We start from the raw sequence: 21099 nt of genomic DNA, 5'->3' as shown, positions 1-21099 counted from the left end.
TTTTTATGTTTTGATCGATATAGTTTTGCGGTTGATACCATTTATATTGTTTTAGTTTAGCCAAATAAGTCAACGAAGACACTAAGAGCAAGGGACTTCTTGAAGGGAATTGGTCCGAAAACAAACCCAGCGCACACTCATTCTGGAGCACGCATGACATCTCGTCTGGATCTGGATTAAGGTCACATAATCCAGAGAGTTTGGTAAAGAGTTGGGATCAGAATTTGTATAGCATCGAATTAGTCAAAGACAGCGATGGTATTTCTGACATTGTCGAATTGGATCCGAAATCGTGGACCTGATAGATACTGGAAGGTTCAAGAAGTTCTCAAAAATGCACGGGTAAAACAAGCTAGCAGCTGGCTAACAACTAGGATAAATAGGCACATAGCTGAACTTGTTGTAGCTATTTGGATGGTACCAGATGTCATGAGATTTGGCAAACAATCACATAAAACGTTAGCTTGCTATTTTATAGAATCAACCTTTATAGCATGTGTTAAACAAAATAATGCTTGCGTTTACTGTTTTGTCGCCATACTGTTATGTGGGCAAGTGTGTGTATTCTTGTATTTATTATGTGTGTGCTTTCCCACTAGCATTTCAGAGGGAGAAAAAATCGATGCTACAGTCTGGCTGTACGGGCAGTGAGAAGGGCTTTTGTCTACGCCACCAAGGCTCGCAAAGCTAAAAGACGCAACATGCGATCGGTAAGAACTAATGTTAACACCACAATATAAGCATAGTTATTCTACAAGTGCACATGCGCAACAAGGACAAGGAAGGGTGCGCGAACGCAATACATTTGCGAGGTCGTTTTGTACTTGCACATAGGCCTACTAGTAATGGAAACTTCTCTCTCTCTCTTTCGCTCTCTCTTTCTCTCTCTCTCTAGCTCTGGATCTCGCGCATTGCTGCAGCATCTCGGGAGCATGGCATGAAGTATCCTGTCCTTATGCACAACCTGGTGAAGGTCAGTATGTCTTTCTCACCCGCCCAGGATCCCTAATTCCTGCTGGGATTTTGATGTATGATGTAATATAACGTCTCATTATTTTAGAATTGTCATGCCATCAACCCAATTTGTCCTCTTCAACCATTAATAAAGCAACAAATCTACCTAAAGCATACAGTAGCATGACACAGGACATTTCATAAACCTTTTCCCCTACTCAGAGTGGTTGTGTTTTGTTGACCCTCTTACAGAGCAGTGTCCCGGTGAATCGGCGTGTTCTTAGTGATCTGGCCATCACAGAGCCTCGGTCATTCCTCTCTCTGGCAAAGCTGGCCAGAATGCGACAACAGGAAGGGTTCAGATCAGCTTTGGGTGATGGCAAAGAGCCTCCTGGCATCTTCTCACGTGTTGTTTTACTACAATGATTTTGCCACAACCTTACATACCGCACATGGATCTCAGTAACATTTGGTGATTACCACAATTTTTCCTAGTCTAACCAACCTAGTAACTATTCACTGTCATCTCTCATAAATCCTCTTTGAACCATGACATCAAGATGGATGATTGTGACTGTAATGTCTGTACCACATGTGTTATCTATTTAGGGATGAAATGATGCTCTTCTGACTGAGTGACAGACCAGACCCTTGTTTGCAATGCCTTTGTCTTTATGTACATATGTGTCAATTGTCTACTTTAATTGTTATGTTGAAAAACAATTATGTGAAAGGTAATTAAACATTTTGCTATATTTGGCCTCCTGTTTTCGAATAAAACATGTTATGCTATTTATGACCATGGAGTGGTTTTCAGACCAGTGCTCCTAACCAAATATTAGAGATATGATGTACATAGTGAGATTTAATATGTTAGAGACCTTTATATTACAAAGCAGATGTCAAGTAATTCAATATTTTTTTATGATGCATAGACCTAATACTCTTTGCTAATATTAAGGATGCATGTGATTCGGTTACCGTACTTCCTGAAGAGGTGTGGCTACATGATGACCTCTACAAAGTTAAGCCAATGAGAGGCTGGCGTTTTTCTTGGTAACCAATCCCCATCAGTTTCAGAAAAAACGTTGGTCCATTCTGCACTTGCGCAAAGTAGCAGCATGACAAGCGTGTCTGAAGCGTCGTAGTGACAAGCAGGCACAGCAGCACGAACCGCATCCCCACAACCGGCATTTCCGAAGAGTTCGTCACCCGTTTACAGTAAGATGTCCTGGCTGTTCGGCCTTAACAAGGGGCAGCCCGAGGCGCCCCCTGAGTTCCCCGGTCCGCCGCCACCACCTCCACCGGCTGGTGGGTCCGGTGGTGGCTCCACAGGCGGTGATAAACCCAAGGACAAATGGAGCAACTTCGATCCAACGGGGTTGGAGCGAGCGGCCCAGGCAGCCAAGGAGCTGGACAAGTCCCGTAAGTGTCTTTCATATCAGGTCCATAATTAAACGGAGCATTTAGACGAAATTCCAAGGATATTATGAAGCAGTCACGTGAAGATGCTTTCATCGCATGGCGCTAGCTGTACTAGCCGCTAGCTTTCAATCTAATTAGCTAGCTAGCAAATACTACTGATGCAACGTCTAATCTTTAGCGAGCTGCCAATAAGACTGTAGGTGAAACTGAATGAAAGTCAATGTTTGGCCGTTTTAGGATTTGCTAAAATCTGAATTGACTGTGAGTCTGTCCATGGTTCATTCAAGGTGAAGGGTTCAAAGGTCATCTGTTAGCTAGCCAGTGGAATGAAATAATGACATGAACTTGCATCACTCACAATTAAAGTCTTTTGTTAACTTATGTAGAAAATATGTATTTACACAATTCACAGGTTTTTTATGCAGTGCCAATGAAGCCTTGTCAGTTGCAATACATCTATCGCCCAATCACACTGTTATATACAAAAATGGAAATTGACAAACATTTTTTATCTTCTTCATTCCAGGCCATGCCAAAGAAGCTCTGGAGTTGGCACGCATGCAGGAACAGAGTGTTCATATGGAACACCAAACCAAAATAAAGGTACTGCATAGCCTAATGCCTGTGGTACAATGTTAGTTAAGTGCGGTGTTCTGGGAGATAAAAAATCTACCAGTGGTCACTGGTTGCTAACTTCTAGGTATGGTACAATACTGGTTTGTCTTCATTTACTATACCACATCTGTCTGTGGCAGGAGTACGAGGCAGCACTGGAGCAACTGAAGGGGGATCAAATCCGCATCCAAGGAGAGGAGAGGAGGAAAACTGTGAATGAGGAGACCAAACAACATCAGTCGGTGAGAGGGTAGCATCAGAGCAAGTGTTTGGTGAGCAGTCCAGATGTTGTGTATAGCAGCTGCTGAATTGCCAGACCAGTGGAAGCCTCTCCATATGTGCTGTACATAGGATGAAAATAAAATACACACATTTGGAACTAACTGTATTTTATAAGATTTGCCAGTAGGAGGTTCTGTTTGTACTACAATGGTAACCCATGTCTTCTCTGTTCCCTCTCAGAGAGCCCAGTACCAAGACAGGCTAGCCAGACAGAGGTACGAGGATCAGCTCAGGCAACAGGTAATCACTTGCTTGGACTTGTAAACCCAGTCCTATGCAGGCCCAATGTCAAAGGCAGATATAGAGTGTGTCTGTATCTTCCTCAGCAAACCATAAATGAAGAAAACCTCCGCAGACAGGAAGAGTCTGTACAGAAGCAGGAAGCCATGAGAAAAGGTACTGACTCACCACACAACTGATGAGAGTCCTTGGTCAGTGTTGGGTTAGGTGCAGTATATATCTGTTCCAGATGGACTTATTAACTGATGTATTCCATCCTGCTTCCAGCAACAATTGAGCATGAGATGAATCTGAGGCACAAAAACGAGCTTCTGCGTGTGGAAGCGGAGTCTAGAGCAAGGGGTCGCGTGGAGCGGGAGAACGCTGATATTATCCGTGAGCAGATCCGCCTGAAGGCAGCAGAACACAGGCAGACCGTTCTGGAAACTATACGGTAAGACGTACCATCATGCTGCCGCACCACCAATTACAACACAGTGAGATATACTGAAGTAGTGTGTGGAGACCTGATTGTGTGATTGTTTCACCTCAGAACTGCAGGTGCTGTGTTTGGAGAAGGATTTCGAGCTTTTGTGTCTGACTGGGATAAAGTGACAGCTACGGTGAGACCCTCCTTGATGTTACAGTTTCCAAGGAGATGCACGATATCATAAAAAAAATTAAATGTTGCATGTCTCTGAATGTTGTGTTATCCCTTTCCACCAGGTGGCAGGACTGACCCTTCTGGCCGTGGGCGTGTACACAGCCCGGAACGCCACGGGGGTGGCAGGGCGATACATTGAGGCTCGGCTTGGCAAGCCCTCATTGGTCAGAGAGACGTCCCGCATCACTGTGGGGGAGGCGATTAAGCACCCCGTAAAGGTTAGTATGGAGGTGCCACAGTGTGCTTTTCCATCTCTTGAGTAAATTATGCTTTTTGTATTTCTACAAAATATAATTACACTTATGTTACGTTTGCAATAGATCACAAATTGTTGTGAAGTAGTGGGTCAGTTTGATTCCTTCTCTCCTCCCAGGTGACAAAGCGCTTGACGAGCAAGCCTCAGGATGCCCTGGAGGGAGTAGTGCTCAGTGTAAGTACTCAACACAGTCACATTTAAGAGGCTGCAACCTGAAGTACAGCCAGCCATACTGTACTTCTTACAGTTATGTGTTTATTAAAATTATCCTACGCCTTTGCATCAGAGGCAGACCAGTGAAATATGCTGTACTGTAAAAACTCGTGAGAACGCCATCTTGTTAGAGATTGGATGAAAGGAAGGATGTAAACCTCTCTTCTCAGCCAACTCTGGAGGAGCGTGTACGTGACATTGCCATAGCAACCAGGAACACGAGGCAGAACCGTGGCCTGTACCGTAACATCCTAATGTACGGACCTCCTGGCACTGGAAAGACCCTTTTTGCCAAGGTAGGACCTGCACAGCTGGCCACTGTTGAACTCAGTGCAAGTCTAAGTCAAATCAAACATTTATTTCACAAACATTAGTGGGTTGGGTGACAAATAGAATATTCTTGATATTCATGTTTTTGGTTTACCTTTAGACAGGCTTTCTTTGTATGAAGGTAGGATTAGTCATGGTTTTTGTATGTGCTGACAATTGTTTCGTGTATTTTTTGTTCTGAGTAGAAGCTGGCAATGCATTCTGGGATGGACTATGCCATTATGACAGGTGGTGATGTGGCGCCTATGGGCCGTGAGGGCGTCACTGCTATGCACAAAGTGTTTGACTGGGCCAACACAACTCGCCGTGGGTATGGTTCCCTCATTCAGTCACTGTATTAAGTACAGTTTTATATGACAGACCATGCTGTGAGAGTACCATTTGATCATCTGTACACATGTCCTACACGATAGTCCAACTTAAATGACCATGTTTGAGCCATGTTCTTTCTCCTCTGTTCAGCCTGCTGCTCTTTGTTGATGAAGCTGATGCATTCCTTCGCAAGAGATCCACTGTAAGTCATGGTGTCATGGTACACTGGACAGGAGACGGCAGCAACAAAAATGTCTGTCTTAGACTTTGTCTTACCATCTTACACTTTTAGTTTTCTTTAGACTTCTTTCTTTTTCGTTCTGTATGCAGGAGAAGATCAGTGAAGACCTTAGAGCAACTCTGAACGCATTCCTTTACCGCACTGGAGAGCAGAGCAACAAGTCAGTCCCCATGACGTCCTACTCTCGTAAACTACAAGCACACCTTGTGATACTATATTACCCATAACATCCTGCTCTTACCTTCTCTCCCCACTCAGGTTTATGCTAGTACTGGCCAGTAATCAGCCAGAGCAGTTTGACTGGGCGATCAACGACCGTATCGACGAGATAGTCAACTTCGCCCTTCCGGGCCTTGAGGAAAGGGAGAGGCTGGTGCGACTGTACTTTGACAAATACGTGCTGGAGCCAGCCACCGGGGGGAGACAGTGAGTCACATAGGACATACCTTCACCAGCAATACAACACTGCAGCCCAGGTTTAAATAGGCCACTCGCACAAGCAGGCACACAGAGGAATAAATAATGAAACCAGTGATGGTTGATGGCGAGGACCGTATCTAGTAATTAGATATGTTCAAAAATATACAAGTACAAGCACAATATAATTGCTAAAGTGCTTTATAGGCTACAGTTACACAAACATACAGGTAAGGGAAACTCTTTAGGTATCCAGGAGTGCCCTACCCCCCTCTGCGGTCTGGTACTCCTTCGCTAATGGCTGCAGGGTCTGTTATGATCGGATCAAGGACCTTGAAGAGCAGGTGGCCGTGTGACAGCCTGCCTGCTGGCTGCATGTGGAGGTCAGCCAGCCATGCTGCTGAGTCACTAATTATACTGGGGCTCTGAGGGGGCAAGGAGCTGGAAACTGCGCGGCAGGGGGCCAAACACACACACACACACTGGACCAGGGGGAAACACCTCTCTAAGAGGTTTTAGCAACGGCTATCCAGACTCATTACAGTTATCATAATCCTAATGGATGTTAGTGAGAAGCTTATGGAACCAGCACCTCACTTACATTTAGTCATTTAGCAGACGCTCTTATCCAGAGCGACTTACAGTAAGTACAGGGACATTTCCCCTGAGGCAAGTAGGGTGAAGTGCCTTGCCCAAGGGCACAACCTCAATTGGCACAGCCGAGAATCGAACCGCCAACCTTCTGATTACTTGCCCGATTCCCTAACCGCTCAGCCACCTGACTCCCACTCTTATCTTCTCTTTCTCTGTCTGTTCTCTCGGTCTATCTCATTCTCCTTCTGTGTCTTTCTTCCTGTTCTCTGCAGGAGAATGAAGCTGGCACAGTTTGACTATGGGCTGAAGTGTTCTGAGATTGCCAAACTGGCAGAGGGCATGTCCGGCAGAGAGATCTCCAAACTGGGCGTGGCCTGGCAGGTCAGAGTTTAATACATACTTACATTCTAATGCATCATCTTGTGAATGCACAGTGTATGACGTCATGTCAGTGCACCTTTAATTAACCTCAGTAATACATTGTGAGAGGAGCCTGTGTTGAAGATTCTTGTGAGAGATTTATAGTAGATAAATGTTTCATAACACTGACTTCAGGTGATTTCTCTTTTTAAGACCAATTTATTTCTCCTTCTGTATAGAGATCTATGAATAGTTGTAACATCTGACATTGTCTTGTTAAAGATATCATCTGTATCCATAATGCCCATCTCTCCATGTGGGGTAATAATACTACATGGCATGTCATTTCTACCTTTAGGCTGCAGCATACTCATCAGAGGACGGTGTCCTTACGGAGGCCATGATTGATGCCCGGGTGGAGGACTCCATCAAACAGCACCTCCAGAAGATGAACTGGCTGCACAGAGACGAGGCTGCTGCAGAGGTCATACCTGGCCAGACCGGGGCAGCGGACGCTGGGGCTGGGATAGGTTTCACACTGCCCAAGGGACAGCCTGCCCAGGCTCAGGAGGTCCTGGCTCCTGTCCTGGAGGCAGAGAAAGTGGAAGCCCCTGTTCCTTTGGAGGAAGTGCAGCTGAATTCAATCCTTCCTGTAACAGATAGTGCCGTGGTTCCGGCCAAGGGGGGAGGTACAGGGGAGGGGGGGACTGTCCAGGCTAAAGTAGAGAGTGTCCAAGCAGAGGACATTTTACAGACCCAAGGGGAGGGGCTAGAGAGTAAAGCCCAGAATGAAGCCCCTCCCCTTGAGAGAGAGGCAGGGAAGGAGGGTGATGCCAAATCTACGCCATCAAAAGATGGGACTCCGGTTTAAGATGAGGAAACTGTCTGGAATTGCTGCGGTTGATGCCTCCTGTTCCTCAGTGTGTGTAGTCTGTATGAACGTCTGTCTGTCCGGCTGGCTCTGGCTTCCAGAGCAGAGAGTGCCGAAGAGACACTAGCTAGCATTTCATAAAACAATTATGCAGAAACTGAAGAGCAGTTCTAATATATTACATATTTAAAGATTCTGGAAATGTACTTTATACGGGTACCTTTTGTCTGTAATTGTAGAAATAGAGATGCACTGTAAGAGATGACTACTGACATGAAGTGTTATGGAGATGGCTGTGTTTTTTTATAAACAGTAAAATAATCGATATTTCTTACAACAGTTGATCTTTGTGATTCATTATGTATAAAATGTTATGGAACACAAGGCAGACCACACATTGGTCTCTCTTTAGATATATTTACATTACATTAAGACAGATTAATTGCACAAACAAGTTTAGATGTAGGATAGGTATTAAGCCATAGTGCATGATGAGGTAGAATTTAAACAGTGCAATGACTTTGTAAAACTCCACTGGCAGCTTTAACGAAACAGACATTTTCCTCAACAGCAATGTCTGGATGGAAAGACAGGCACAAGACTGGGCTAGGTGGACTCAGACTATATTTCACAGTAATAAGAGTTACTCACTTCTACACTGTTATGCCAAGGACACATATCATCGTAGCTGGTTCTCATGTCCTTGACATGGCACTGTATGAATGAGGGTTGTGTTGGTCACTAAACACTACATAGGCAGTGGGAAAGCTGTTAAAGCCACCATGGTGCACCTGATTTTCATTTGAGCACCGTTTTATGAACTTTAAAATGAGTAGACCCCAGTTGGAATTAATAGAGGTTATACTCTAACACCCTACCCAAATCAAATCCCAGGTAACATTTCAAACTACATTATGAACATGCCACAACATAATATCACAGGGCATATCACCCTCAGGCTAAATAAATATGTCTTCAATTATTTTGCAAAAAAGCATTCCCAATTATTATTATTTATTGGAATCCTGGAAATTGAATGTGCTCCAATTCCACCAGGAGAATAAAATCAGTGGTGCCAGTCGAAAAGATGCCTCTTAACCCTCGTGCTGCCTTCGGGTCACATGACCCAAAGGTTCATAACGAACCATTGTTGTGTTTACCCAATTTTACCCAATATAAAAACAAATACAAATAATTTTCTTTTAACCATTCCAATGTGGGGGGTCTGAGACAGCCCACCGGTTAAAAGAAAATGCTTCACTTTGTTTTTGTATGCGGTAAAGTTGTCGCAATACAACGGTGGGTCACAATGACTGATGGGTCAGAATGACCCGAAGATAACACAAGGGTTAAAACCAAGCATGGTTGATGGAATCTTGAAGTCAGTTTAGCTGACCTCTAAGTTTAAAGTCTTTAAAATTGAGTATAAAATGTCAAATTAATTCATTTTCAATTCTGAAGTGTTTATACCTCAGTATAAACAATTATACAGGCTCAGATATCCAGTTCTACTAGTCTTTTATAAGTGTCTTGGGCTGTTATGGCCATTGTGATACACCTTCTGTTTGATGTGGACTGTGCTCGCTGTAGAGTCCTCCAGTTGCCGGAGGTGGACCCGTCTGCGTACGTCTCTAAGGTTACAAAATCGGGGAACCCAGGACCAGGACAACCCATCTAGACACCAGTGGGAAGAATACAACAGCATATCATTAAAAGGAGAGTATTCAACACATGTAACCCATCCTATACTTCAAATGACACATCTTAGACCTTAGAGTTTACAGTTAAAATAGACAGGGAAAGAATAGAGCAGAGACAGAGCATTTACAAATGAATAACCTATGCATGTTAATACTTTCCAACAGTCTTACAAGACCATCCTACCTTTGGAGCAAACCTGTGTGTGTGGGTGTGTGTGTGTACACACACACACACCACAATGAAAAGAGAGAGCCAGAGATGAGTCATACCTGCACCTTCCTGCCAACCACCCCCACTCTTTCCTAAAGTACAAGTAGCTACAGCTTAGAATGTGCTTACCTCAACACCAATTTCCTACACAGCCAAAACACTGGAATACTGAAAACACAAGACAACCAAGCTGCACTGCATATGTATATTTAGGATATCCCTCTCTGTGCAACCATTTCTTTTTTGGCTGGTGCTCAGGATCCTATATGATATTGGGAGTTTGTGCTTTGTGTGGACTCACCACTGTGGTGCTGCTTGGACTTCCAGCCCCGCAGGGCAGAGTGCAGCATGCCATCCAGCCACATCAAGGCCCAGCTCAGACAGAAGCCCAGGAGAAGACCCAGCATCATGTCCATCTCCTGCTTGGATACACTGTCACTGACACGATAGTTCTCCGCTGAGTCCACCAGGGACTGGTCCCCGTCATAAGGAACAACATGGTGTACATGGTGCCTGTAGTCAGGAGGAAGTGACCAGGGAGAGAGAGAGAGAGAGAGAGAGAGAGAGAGAGAGAGAGAGAGAGAGAGAGAGAGAAGAATGAAAGAGCAAAGGAGAGAGAGAACGAGTGAAAGAGAGTGAGTGGGGTAACATACTGGTGAGGGAATTCAGGTCAGGTTGAGATATATATATAGAATGAGGAATGGGGAATACGGTCTATAGGGACACATACAATTACATCTAGGGTCTAATTAAATGTACTGCATGTATATATGCGTGTATAGCATGTACGTGCGTGTGATATAGGCTACTGCTGAGTGTATAGAATGGATGGGGGGAGGGGACAGCTGTTGCTGGAGGGAAGCACAGGAAACGCATCACTAAACAGCTGGCCTCTGAGCCCCATGGGAAGCAGAGAGGGGGAAGTCAACCTGTACTACTCTCCACTAGGCTCCAGGCAGATCTGTCCTATACTGAACAGAAACTCCGCGGACAAAAGGGGGTAGAAGAGGGAGCAGTGGTGAGAACATTCTAAGAGAGAAATGTGACACACATAAGTGAGAGGGAGGGGTGTAAATAAGGGAGGGTAAGTCCAACCAAGTGAAAACTGAAGAGGGTTAGCATAGGAATGAGTGTGTGAAAGAATGAGATCTTGCTTACCAGAAGAATGTCTATTGTGCCCTTTCTGCCTTTATTATTTTATGATAGAGATGGTGTTTGGAGAGGACAGGGGATGTGGGAAGAGAGAGTGGATGCGGTGAAGGGCCTCAGCCTACATGGTGCACGCATTAGTCCGGTGAGCTACCAGGGCACCCCTAAGAATGTGTCTTGGACAATAAAGTTGGATTGGTTGCACTCAATGTCTAATCACCTGAATCACATACTGTCAGCAAGTCACACCGTGTTGGTGATAGTAAGGATGTAAGACTCACTACAAAAAATCACGCACGTCATTTGTTACCATTCAAATAACATTGTGTTTAATGGGATGTGTTTCAACTGATTCTATGACAAGACAACGTGATTAGATGGTAGCCTATCCTTTCAAATTGGGGAGAGATGTAATGCCAACATTCACTTTAACGAGTGTCTTGAGCTGAAAAGGCACAATTATGCCAGATTCCATGTGTAGCCTCTTCTATTATTATTTATATTAGTTGAAGGACGTAGGCCTACGTGTTAAAGTTGACACCGTGCTGTCAGTCTTGGGTATCTTAATGAAATATGAATGAGCGCCGAAGGACAGTGGGGGAAAAACCGCCTCGGTAGTGTCAGCACATAAACATGTTCTATTTTTTTTCTTATTCCTTATAAATGAATCATATTAGTTTTTTTTATATACCTTATTTTAATTACAATACACATATATAAATTCTCTCCAGAACATGTTCTGCCCTATAGCTAATTAAGGGTTTAATGACAAATGGACTTAAGTTCGTAGAATGTAGACTCATTTTAATTAAAATGAGTCTACATTCTTAAAAGACAGTTATTTAGCCTACCTCCCACAGTTGCAACGACATATGCGGTCTTCCCCTCGCAAATGTGGTATGATATAGTTGTGAAAGCGGTCCAGAAGCGCGTTCATGTCAGTTAGACACGCCACAGCCTGAAAATAACCACCGAAGTCAGATGGGACAGAATCAACAATTAATATCAACGTGTATCCTCAGAAAGGCGGCTGTCGCCAAACATAGAAAAATGTTTGTTCATCAAGGTTTCACAAAAAAATATCCCCACGTTTAAGAGGCTACTGAAGACAAAATAGTTTTGGGTGCGAAGAAATAGGCCGTTCTGTGCAGGTGAGAGAACGTGTTCTTCTTACCACAACAAAGGTAGCCCCCAAAATCCTCAAGATCATGGTGGTTGTTGATCGCATAAACTTCTTGTGCTCTACTCAGCAAAGGCTCTCGCCGCTCAGGTACGTATGGATGCAAAAACCACCGACACGCTCGCTTCGCCCACCCAAATTTCGTTTTTCAGCGACATGATAAACAGCTGTTTCTTTGACCGATGGCTGTGTGACGAGTGTCCGTTGAATGCTATTCCACAGCATGCGTTAAAAATATGACATTTGCAGTGGCCTCTCCGTGATGCTGTGATTATCGTTGCACGTAACAGGAGCACAAAAGAAAAATGGCAGGACGAGGTCGGATTCCGTGAGCTATAGTACCAACCACACCAGGCTGTCCTTACCTGACAGGAAACACCATATTATGTATGCTCATCTAGTGACTTTAACAATCAGGTAGTCTACCAGAAACTTGATCCAGTATCTTTTTCACTCACTCACTCACTCACTCTCACTCTCTCTCTCTCTCTCTCTCTCTCACTCTCTCACTCATTCACCCAAACCCCACCCTCTGTTTCTCACAGATATTCAATCTCCTGGTTAGGGTCAAGGCTACTGTCACCACCCAATTACTTAAATGCGACATCCATCACTGCAAAGAAAGTACGAGCAAGATGAACGAGGACTGAGTGGATTGAACCACTGTAATGCAAGCCTGATAAGACCATGGTGAGTAACCTTCCAAGTTAGGTAGTCCCAGTAGCACTTTACCAGTATTTGCAGTAATTCCATACTTTGTCTTGAATGGCCAAGGTTGTATCCATTCAAGTCGCTGATTTGGGGTGGGACTCGTCACTATAAAATATCTCAAGCTTGCATCTGTAAGGGTCTCTTGATTTGCAGACCACAGAGGATTTGACAAATGGTTCATTTAGATTGTCTAACAATTTATCATATTATCCTCCATCTCTGACATACTAAATGACATGTGCTAATTGCATTGCTGATTGATATAGTCATACTAAGTCAATTTAAAAACCTACACACTCATAACATTATACAGGACAAATAGCCAGACGTTGCGAGGAGTCAGGCGGCTGAGCGGTTAGGGAATCGGGCTAGTAATCTGAAGGTTACCAGTTCGATTCCCGGCCGTGCCAATGACGTTGTGTCCTTGGGCAAGGCACTTCACCCTACTTGCCTCAGGGAGAATGTCCCTGTACTTACTGTAAGTCACTCTGGATAAGAGCGTCTGCTAAATGACTAAATGTAAATGTGCTAATATATTGTCCATGGATCCTCTATTAAGTCATAATAAATACATTGATGAAATGTTTCCCTAGAGTATTTTATTCCTTTACTAGATTCCTATTATGTACATACAGAAATTCAGGCACTCTTGAGTTTGCAAATTATTACATGTTTTCATTCCTTTACATTTACAAAAGAAACAAATATTCTACGCCCTGAAATATAGCAAACTGGAGTTAAATATGAATCAATACATAATATATGAAAACATAGTGGGAGGAGAAATGAGAACCCTGTGGTCTCTTGGTTTGGTTATTCATTATTATACCCCTATTCAGTTTAATTCCTGCTGTACTTTAACACTGACACCGTCAGTCAGGATATTCACCCTAAAACATCATTCTGATCCCATAAAAACACTTCTCAATCAAGCAGAAGTAAAAAGGGTCAAATCATACGTAATCAATGAGGAATATCGACTCATTCTTCAAAAATGAACTCAAAATCAAATAGGATCAGTATGCACAACTTAGAAAACATCCTACCCTTTTTGATCAAAGGGGGAATATATTCAGTTCAGCATATCAAATGGGGGCTTGTTGATTCTGAGGAGAAATAGGTCAGTGGTTTCACTGTAAGGGAGGGGGGGACGACAGTGAGCGGACCGTGGCCATGTCAAGGAGTAAACAGAGGTGCTAGAGTGATGAGCCCTCTGAGAAAGGGAGCTTTTGCTTCTGCTGTTGGTGATCCCCACCAACAGCAGAATTGGTTTACAGTATCATGTTTGCTTATTTAAGTGATGTGTGAAGGGGCATAGAGGTGATGTGTGTGTGTCGTCAGGTGTGGGGGGGCAGCATCAGTAGAAACAGACAGTGTGGAGGAAAGGCCTGTTGCTTTTGTCCTCAAACTCCTGCAGCAGCTCATCCATCTCGTTCTCCATGTCATCGGTGTGTTGAATCTGAAAGGGGGATGGAACAAGAGGTAAAATATTGAGAATTCCCCAACGAGGATTTACAACCAAGCAAAAAAGAATGTTTCCATCTTAGACTCAGAACCTGTGCTCACCTCTGTGATCAAACGTCACAAGGCATTTAAAAATCACACAATTCCAATGCACTTCAGCATGCGTCTATGTTAGCAACAGCTAGTAGCGTTAAGTTGGGACACTTACACACTGACACAGCTCACAGATCAGGAAGGCCCCCAGGGTGGCCTCCTCGTGGTTGTCCTGGATGTCCACATTGATGACATGAACCGGCTGGAGGGTCTCCTGCTCTCGTGAGTTCAGGTCTGGAGGGGTGGGATCAAATGCAAGTTCAAATGCAAAGACCTACAACATATTATGGTTTAATGCATCCTAGTTCTCCCAACTGCAAGTGAAGCATGTTTTAAGTACTCCCCTTGAATACATAGGGAAGAAATCCTCACCTTCTAACACTTGGTCGTACACCCTCTCTTCACAGGTGATGACCAGGTCAAACTGGTCCTTGCAGTTCTGGAAGCGCTCTGGCCGTGACTTAATGCGTTTGTTGCGGTCCAGCATGTGCAGAATTCCGTTCTGTGTGTATCTGAGGTGTTGGAAGGGTCAAGGAACAAAACAGAAACAGGGAACATATCCCAAGAACTAAGGAATAAATATAACCATCTTGTTCCTTCACGGAAAAACACTACCACCAACATGCAAACAGTGGAGCTGTGAAGCATGTATAGGATGCACTGAAAAAAAAGTACCAGATACACATTGAAATGTGAAAATCAAATTATAAAAATAAAACTTCTAAAAACAAATCGATCAGTCTTCTAAAGGTTTTTCCCCCCACAAACTTCATTCAAATGATGTGCATGTGGTATGCAACATAGACCTCTAGTGGACAAAGCATGAATTATATTAAGATCTTAAGCCTCCATTTGCTTGTGTGTGCGTGATAAAGCTCATGACAAATATGCAAGACAGGAGACACTTCACATCCAACCCAAATGGTTGTGTTGCACTGCAAATTACACACACCGTGAGAAATATTCTAGTTTCAATAATCAGAAGCTCTGAAGCAATCTGTAGCATCACTTGTAGTTTTGAAGACTTCCCAAAAAGTTAGTGAGGGTAAGCAACCAGAAACATTTATTTTCCTTCTATTTATTGAACATATGCAGATTAAAACTGAAAGCTATGCATTATTTGCTTTTGCATAGATATTGTGCCAGTAATCTGATTAATTAAGACAAGCCTTTTCTTCCCAAATGTGTTGGGAGACTGACTCTGCATTGCACATTTCCTGTAGACTAAAGATATCTGAAAAACTTTACATTAACAAATTGGTTTACTGAGGACCAGATCAATGTTAACATTTACCGGATTTTGTTACTTCATGTTGATAAACAGCTCCATGGAAATACCACTTCAAAAAAGAATTGCTCACCTGTTACCACTAGTAGTTGGACACTAATGAGTAGAGGAAGAGGCAGACCTATAGGCAAACCTACAGTTTAACTCACCATGGCAACTTGCTAAAACAGTTGTTACATCCCCCCCTCCTGGACAGTTACACAAAACTGCATACCACGTACACAAGTCTGGATAACTTCAGGCATGTTTTACTTAATTCATTTATCCACCTCAACACTTTACCGCTTTTGCTAAGAATAGTACGTTTTTGTGCATGTATGCGTGTAAGTGAGCGTGCATGTTTGAGTGCCGGGGATACAGTTCCTTGTCCTTGCGGACCAAGTCGTTGTACATCTGTTCATATGTGGTTTTGAAGTCATACACATTGGGCTTATCCGGGGCTGGACCAGGTAGCTTCACATGAGACCCCGTCCCAAATGAGCGTACATCAAAGCCCCGCTTACTGCAAAGACAGGAAGAAACACAGCCAAGAGATGAGTTAGAAAAAAATACATAAACTTAGCAACAACCTGCCATTCAAAAGCAAACACTCAGCAAACCTCTTGTATGGGCTGTTTCACACAGTATTACCTGAAGAGAAACATTTTGATACGTTTTAAAATTCACAAGCTTTTTTTCTGGTGCAGTAGGCCTATGTTTAACACTGAAGAGCATTGGATCAAGGTATCAGTCATGCTGAAGTGTGATACGCTCTGTATTGTTTTAACCACAACCACACAAGTTTTGTTGAGTTGAATTATTCGTCACAAGTTAGCTACCACTTTTCTTTGTAACCAGAGCTAGTTGTGCATCCTATGGAAATAAAAACTAAAACAAATGTATTCTAGTGTATACAATGGCCATTAACTTCTGGTTTTGAATGGAAAATGCAAAGTCCCTTTATTTCGTCCCTCCCTGCCCCACTGTTTGAGATTGTTAGCAAATGAAAAATACAACAACAAAAAAATGAGTAGGCAATGTAGCCTATGTGACTTGTGGATCCGTTGAACAGGAAAGACGTTCCAGGTCGCCTACATGGCAGTCGCGCTGTAGTTTGTTGCGAAAAAGGTATGACGTTTATCTTCAGCTCTGCCCAGCTTTGTTGAGCGAAATGTAGGCGAACTAGAACATCCTCCATGTTAGCTGAGATGTCCAGTAAAACAAATTTCGTTGTTGCAAGGCATGGGCTCGGGCAGGCAGAGCATCTAGTTTGACTTGTTTTTTAAGGCCAACTACATCAGCTCAAGATAATCTAACATTAGTTAGCTAGCCATCATGACTCATGAATTGCGTCGGTCCGTGAATAGATTCTGGGCCCCTTGCACAGAAGGTAGAGGAGCTGTCAGCCTGTTCTGAAAGCTGAATGCCAGCTCGACGGCTAATGACGGTTTGATAGCTTCGTGGTAGGGCGTCGTAGTCGAATTTTTGTCTTCCGAGTGTTACCTGAGAATGTTGTGAGCTTCCATGCTGCGGTTCTGGTTGCTCGAGCACACAACCGCCACGCGAAGCGGGTGGCTCGGCATTGCGACTCTTCTGAATGAACTAGCTGTCGATTATTTGCCTTTTAATTTAGTATCAACCTCAAACTAGCTTAACAATTTCTTGAGAAAGCCCTCGATATAGCTAGATTAACAGACTGCGCAGCACACAGATCTTTGTCTACGCAGGGTTGAGGTCTCTCCTTCTCCTAGCTACGAGAAAATGGCGAATGGACTATTCAGAATAATTCAGCTGATGTCATGTGGGGGCAGGGCGTAGTCTTCACATTAGTTTGACGTCACACAAACGTGTATTTCCTAATTCCTATGAAAATCAACACATAGAATTTACAATTAATATTTCTCATTGAAATATATTTCCCTATTTATTTTTCCTGAGTAATATCTGCTAAATAGCACACTAGCACATATTGCCTCTAAAAAACGCGCACGACTTGAATTGAAAGATTCTTTATTCACTGTGGGGTTTCTAAAGATTTTTTTTTTTGCAGACTGGATGCCAACGTATCTTGATATTGTCAATTACATGATTATCAACACATAATAACAGCCAAGAATATCCGGCTAAGGCAGTATGACAATCATATTGTGTGCGGGTGCATCTTTGAGATGCATCTTTCTAAAATGTTGGATCATATGATGTCTGTATATCTTTCTTCACTCTAGGTTAAAACCATACCCACATGGTGTAGTTAGCTATTGCTGAACATTTGTAAAATGTTTACAGTAAAGATACTTAAATATGACTAAAGAGGATGTTTAAATAATACACACAAAACACAGTTCTTGAAACATTATATTGGAACCTTACACAATGAAATGTTGTGTTTGTAATTTCTAAGTAAACTGTGATTGACCTAAAATTATTCAGATCCGATTTTGTAGTGTTTGAGGTGTGGTGAAACATAGATCTGAGATCTGTATAGGTGTGGAAGTGTCAGACGAAGATTTCCTTGTCTCAGGCCAGACAGAAGAAGTCTGTAGAAGCCAAGACATAACTATGAGGTATATGTGATGTGATATATAGGATGCAATCTGTGTGTAATATTACAATGCAATGAGGGTGTTAATTTTTTACGTGTGACTTTTTATTTCATGCAGTGTATACTTTTTGTACAGTACAATGCATAATAACCTCAATGCCGAGAGTGTGTTTGATATGTTGAGTTTGTGTGCTGTGTAGTGGGGCTCATAATGTTCTCAGTGATGTATGCCACTAGCAAGCAGATGATGACCAGCATTACGCAGATGGCTCCTCCCACTGTTGTCATGGCAATCACTATGTCTTGCATCCCAGAGGGAGTTATGGTGAACTCCACGCAGTCTCTCTGATTTCTCCTCTGGACCGGGCCTGGGGAGAGAGTCATGGAGGGCAGAGGATGCAGACAGATACGGTAGGGGACGTTCTCATGCAACTCATTCAGCAAAAAGTCTCTGCAGCCTGATCCAAGATGGACACCAGTACACTCAAACTGGGTGTAGCTCCCGTTCCACCAGCAGCTGAGCTCAAACCCACTTTTTGGGGTCGGTTGTACACTCAAAAGCATCTTTCGTTGAGCAGTCAGAGTTTTCCTCGCCTCCCCCGAGGCTCCTCTCTGTCTCTCCACTTTCGGTTGTGTAGTTTCAGTATCTTGTTTTTCTCTGTCATGTCCAACCATGTTCTCTTTAGTTTTCCCATGAACCTCTGCTGTAGAACTGCCATGTGTCCATTGTAGCAGTACACTGCCATTTGTCATAACGTTGGCCATTAAGGACCCTTCTTGTGACCTCACAGTCCGACAGTCATGCTGACACTTGAACTCAAACTGTGTGTGCCTGAAACACAACTGCCCTCCGATGCCCCCCTCCATCATGCGGTAGGCACACATCGGTGCCGCTCCAATGTCAATGCTCCATCCTGTTCGGCCTTGTAGTCGGCTTGGCCTCCCAGATATCACAGTGGTAGTGCGAGTGTTGCCTCTGCTAGTGTTGGCTGAGGACATGCCATTCACTTGGCCCTCCTGGAGCTTAGTTGTGGTCACATTTTCATTTATGTAATTACCCAGGTTTGTGTTTTTGCCCTTGCTGAAGGAGTTAATACTGATGTCAAGCTGCCTCGACCAGTTTGGAGACACACCCCTGTTCCTCTTGCTTCCCACCTCTGGTGTTGCTGATGCTGGGGATGGTAGCTCATCCCTGCCGCTGCGAGTCCGTCTGGAATCCCCGATTGTCTCGCGACATATACAAAGCAGCATTACCCAGAGGGCGAGCAGCATTGGTCGTGGTAGCTCAGTCATTTCTCTCCGTTATGCAGGTGCACTCAGTTTACATCGAGTTTTGACATGATTAGCAGAATTGCTTGATTTGAAAGCGAACCAAATAGAACGTATGAAAAGATACAGTTGTAGCTTAGCCTACATCACAGCGAGCTTTGGAATCCCTGGAACTCCATGCAGTTCTTCCCAATGCGAGATAGGGCTGTCTGCGACAAAAATAAATAGAAACAATTAAACTAATATTCGGGCGGTTGTTGCCATAATGTTACAGGGAGACCATTTTTACCAGTGGCTCTTTTACATTATGCGTCTCTGTTTACAGACATAAGAGCTAATTAGGTCAAGTTGGTTAAGAATACGAAGGTAGGCTTTTGGTGCAGTTATGTAACTTACGCGACTGGGGTTGTTCAAAGGCGGTGGACAAGGCGATGATCCAGTTTCCTTTACGTTTGTCACATTTTGTTTTCTTGTCTGGCAACCGTTGACGGCTGTCGTGTGTCCGCACGTTTTTTTAGATTTTTTTTTGCCTAGTCGTCAATTAGGCTACATGACTCATCCTGTTCTTCTTGTAAGTCACCACTCCAATTTCAGTGTCTGATAATCTTTACCCCAAAAAAGACAACTATTTCAGTCATTTTCATCGGTTCATCTATTAATTGGGCCTTCCCGAGCACCCAGCTTTCAGCTTCTTCGTCTAGGCTTGCCTACTACTTTCCACTCATATCTTGCGTCAACGATTTTCAGAGTGAGGGTACAATGTTTAACATCATTTTTAAACGGATAATCATCCAAAGGCATTTTATTTCGCAATGCCTCTAACTTATTTAACAAACTTAACACATTTTGAAATGTATCAGGCAACTAAATATAGTATAACCTCATACCTTTCCAAGTCCAAACGAAACAAAATCTGAATTAAATCACTCAATTGTCTGACGTGCCACTCGATAAAAATGGTCTAAACTGATATAAAAGGAGGAAACATTGAGCTTTACTAATAAGCCTACAGCGGCCCCATGTGGTTATTTGGCCGATATTATTTTACCAGTGTACTATACAATCCACTTCAGACTTTCATCAGCCTCTGCCTTTAATTTTGGTTCTTCAGTTAGATCTTCCTGACCTTACGTCACCTCTTTAGAGTTAAGGAATTAAATGTTAAACCAAGACTTACTGGGCAGAACAGTTCAGTGTTCTGTCACGAATGAGGTTATTTGTTTTTATTATACCAGAAGGCACAAAAAAAATACATCAAAGGTTACTAAGGGTGGTTACCTCAAAGTACTTTAAGTGACAGGAGAAAGGAAAAAAAGGTTCATAAACAAAAATGTAAGTTATGCCTATTTCTCAATAGCAGGATATACAAAAAGGTACTTTGGGCTAAAAGTACAAATACTTGCTTTGTTTCTATGAACATTGAATAAGAATATGAAATTTCAGTTTTGCCTTTGTAATTTTATTTTTAGTAATTCATTTCATAATATGAATAATAAATTATAACTAGAGATCAAACCTTTTATATAAAACAAAATATAATTTGCTTTTAATCAAGAATATTGAAAATATTAAAATGGAAATACCGTAGTCAAATTTGAAAGACTAATATCAAAAAATTTCTAACAGAATGTATTTAAAAAAAAAAGTAATGTCGAATAAAATCAATTATTCTATTTGTTGAATAACTTTACAGCTCTTTATATACATTACGTACTTTGCTGTAGTTCTTTGAACTCAGCAGTTCTTATCTTCTAAGAACT

At 42.8% G+C, this 21099-nt stretch overlaps 5 protein-coding genes across 6 annotated transcripts; 2 read left to right on the top strand and 3 right to left on the bottom strand.

Moving 5' to 3' along the window:
• Positions 1 to 121: 121 nt before the first annotated feature.
• Positions 122 to 1709, top strand: mrpl20 (mitochondrial ribosomal protein L20). Its single transcript, XM_062464795.1, has 4 exons — positions 122 to 342; positions 600 to 710; positions 896 to 973; positions 1207 to 1709. Exons 1-4 carry the CDS (start codon positions 256 to 258, stop codon positions 1378 to 1380), a joined length of 450 nt encoding a protein of 149 aa, XP_062320779.1. The 5' UTR covers positions 122 to 255; the 3' UTR covers positions 1381 to 1709.
• A 342-nt stretch (positions 1710 to 2051) lies between these two features.
• atad3 (ATPase family AAA domain containing 3) lies at positions 2052 to 8732 on the top strand. Of its 2 annotated transcripts, none has more exons than XM_062464768.1 (17): positions 2052 to 2379; positions 2906 to 2982; positions 3135 to 3236; positions 3457 to 3516; positions 3603 to 3672; positions 3784 to 3949; positions 4049 to 4118; positions 4222 to 4377; positions 4533 to 4589; positions 4799 to 4924; positions 5144 to 5268; positions 5421 to 5472; positions 5601 to 5671; positions 5770 to 5937; positions 6795 to 6903; positions 7241 to 7472; positions 7587 to 8732. In XM_062464768.1, the coding sequence occupies exons 1-17, from the start codon at positions 2181 to 2183 to the stop codon at positions 7751 to 7753; spliced, it is 2007 nt and encodes a 668-aa protein (XP_062320752.1). In that variant the 5' UTR covers positions 2052 to 2180; the 3' UTR covers positions 7754 to 8732. The 2 variants fall into 2 exon arrangements, with proteins under 2 accessions (XP_062320752.1, XP_062320746.1); XM_062464762.1 differs by having other exon boundaries at positions 7241 to 7483; positions 7598 to 8732.
• A 378-nt stretch (positions 8733 to 9110) lies between these two features.
• tmem240b (transmembrane protein 240b) lies at positions 9111 to 12469 on the bottom strand. Its single transcript, XM_062473393.1, has 4 exons — positions 11988 to 12469; positions 11665 to 11771; positions 9966 to 10177; positions 9111 to 9427 (listed from the first exon to the last, which is right to left on the bottom strand). Exons 1-4 carry the CDS (start codon positions 12039 to 12041, stop codon positions 9273 to 9275), a joined length of 528 nt encoding a protein of 175 aa, XP_062329377.1. The 5' UTR covers positions 12042 to 12469; the 3' UTR covers positions 9111 to 9272.
• Positions 12470 to 13286: 817 nt separating this feature from the next.
• Positions 13287 to 17315, bottom strand: ssu72 (SSU72 homolog, RNA polymerase II CTD phosphatase). The gene is made up of 5 exons (XM_062464749.1): positions 17032 to 17315; positions 15908 to 16051; positions 14634 to 14773; positions 14377 to 14495; positions 13287 to 14163 (listed from the first exon to the last, which is right to left on the bottom strand). Exons 1-5 carry the CDS (start codon positions 17109 to 17111, stop codon positions 14062 to 14064), a joined length of 585 nt encoding a protein of 194 aa, XP_062320733.1. The 5' UTR covers positions 17112 to 17315; the 3' UTR covers positions 13287 to 14061.
• Positions 17316 to 18172: 857 nt separating this feature from the next.
• fndc10 (fibronectin type III domain containing 10) lies at positions 18173 to 20318 on the bottom strand. The gene has a single exon (XM_062464739.1). The coding sequence runs from the start codon at positions 19361 to 19363 to the stop codon at positions 18224 to 18226; it is 1140 nt and encodes a 379-aa protein (XP_062320723.1). The 5' UTR covers positions 19364 to 20318; the 3' UTR covers positions 18173 to 18223.
• Between the last annotated feature and the right edge of the window lie 781 nt (positions 20319 to 21099).

The sequence above is a fragment of the Osmerus eperlanus genome, chromosome 1 (assembly GCF_963692335.1).
Source record: "Osmerus eperlanus chromosome 1, fOsmEpe2.1, whole genome shotgun sequence".
NCBI lineage: Eukaryota > Metazoa > Chordata > Actinopteri > Osmeriformes > Osmeridae > Osmerus > Osmerus eperlanus.
The sequence above is the reverse complement of the archived record's forward strand: the minus strand, read 5'-3'. Positions and strand labels throughout refer to the sequence as shown.

Coding starts and splice junctions, on each gene's coding strand:
- mrpl20 (XM_062464795.1), top strand. CDS start 256: ATGGTATTTCTGACATTGTCGAATTGGATCCGAAATCGTGGACCTGAT. Junction 343..599: donor AAGTTCTCAAAAATGCACGG/GTAAAACAAGCT, acceptor CTTTCCCACTAG/CATTTCAGAGGGAGAAAAAA. Junction 711..895: donor AAAGACGCAACATGCGATCG/GTAAGAACTAAT, acceptor CTCTCTCTCTAG/CTCTGGATCTCGCGCATTGC.
- atad3 (XM_062464768.1), top strand. CDS start 2,181: ATGTCCTGGCTGTTCGGCCTTAACAAGGGGCAGCCCGAGGCGCCCCCT. Junction 4,925..5,143: donor GAAAGACCCTTTTTGCCAAG/GTAGGACCTGCA, acceptor TGTTCTGAGTAG/AAGCTGGCAATGCATTCTGG. Junction 5,672..5,769: donor ACTGGAGAGCAGAGCAACAA/GTCAGTCCCCAT, acceptor CTCCCCACTCAG/GTTTATGCTAGTACTGGCCA.
- tmem240b (XM_062473393.1), bottom strand. CDS start 12,041: ATGCGATCAACAACCACCATGATCTTGAGGATTTTGGGGGCTACCTTT. Junction 10,178..11,664: donor TGTCGTTGCAACTGTGGGAG/GTAGGCTAAATA, acceptor TCCTGACTACAG/GCACCATGTACACCATGTTG. Junction 9,428..9,965: donor GTCCAAGCAGCACCACAGTG/GTGAGTCCACAC, acceptor ACTGGTGTCTAG/ATGGGTTGTCCTGGTCCTGG.
- ssu72 (XM_062464749.1), bottom strand. CDS start 17,111: ATGCCGAGCCACCCGCTTCGCGTGGCGGTTGTGTGCTCGAGCAACCAG. Junction 16,052..17,031: donor GAAGCTCACAACATTCTCAG/GTAACACTCGGA, acceptor CTGTCTTTGCAG/TAAGCGGGGCTTTGATGTAC. Junction 14,496..14,633: donor GTACGACCAAGTGTTAGAAG/GTGAGGATTTCT, acceptor CCACCCCTCCAG/ACCTGAACTCACGAGAGCAG.
- fndc10 (XM_062464739.1), bottom strand. CDS start 19,363: ATGACTGAGCTACCACGACCAATGCTGCTCGCCCTCTGGGTAATGCTG.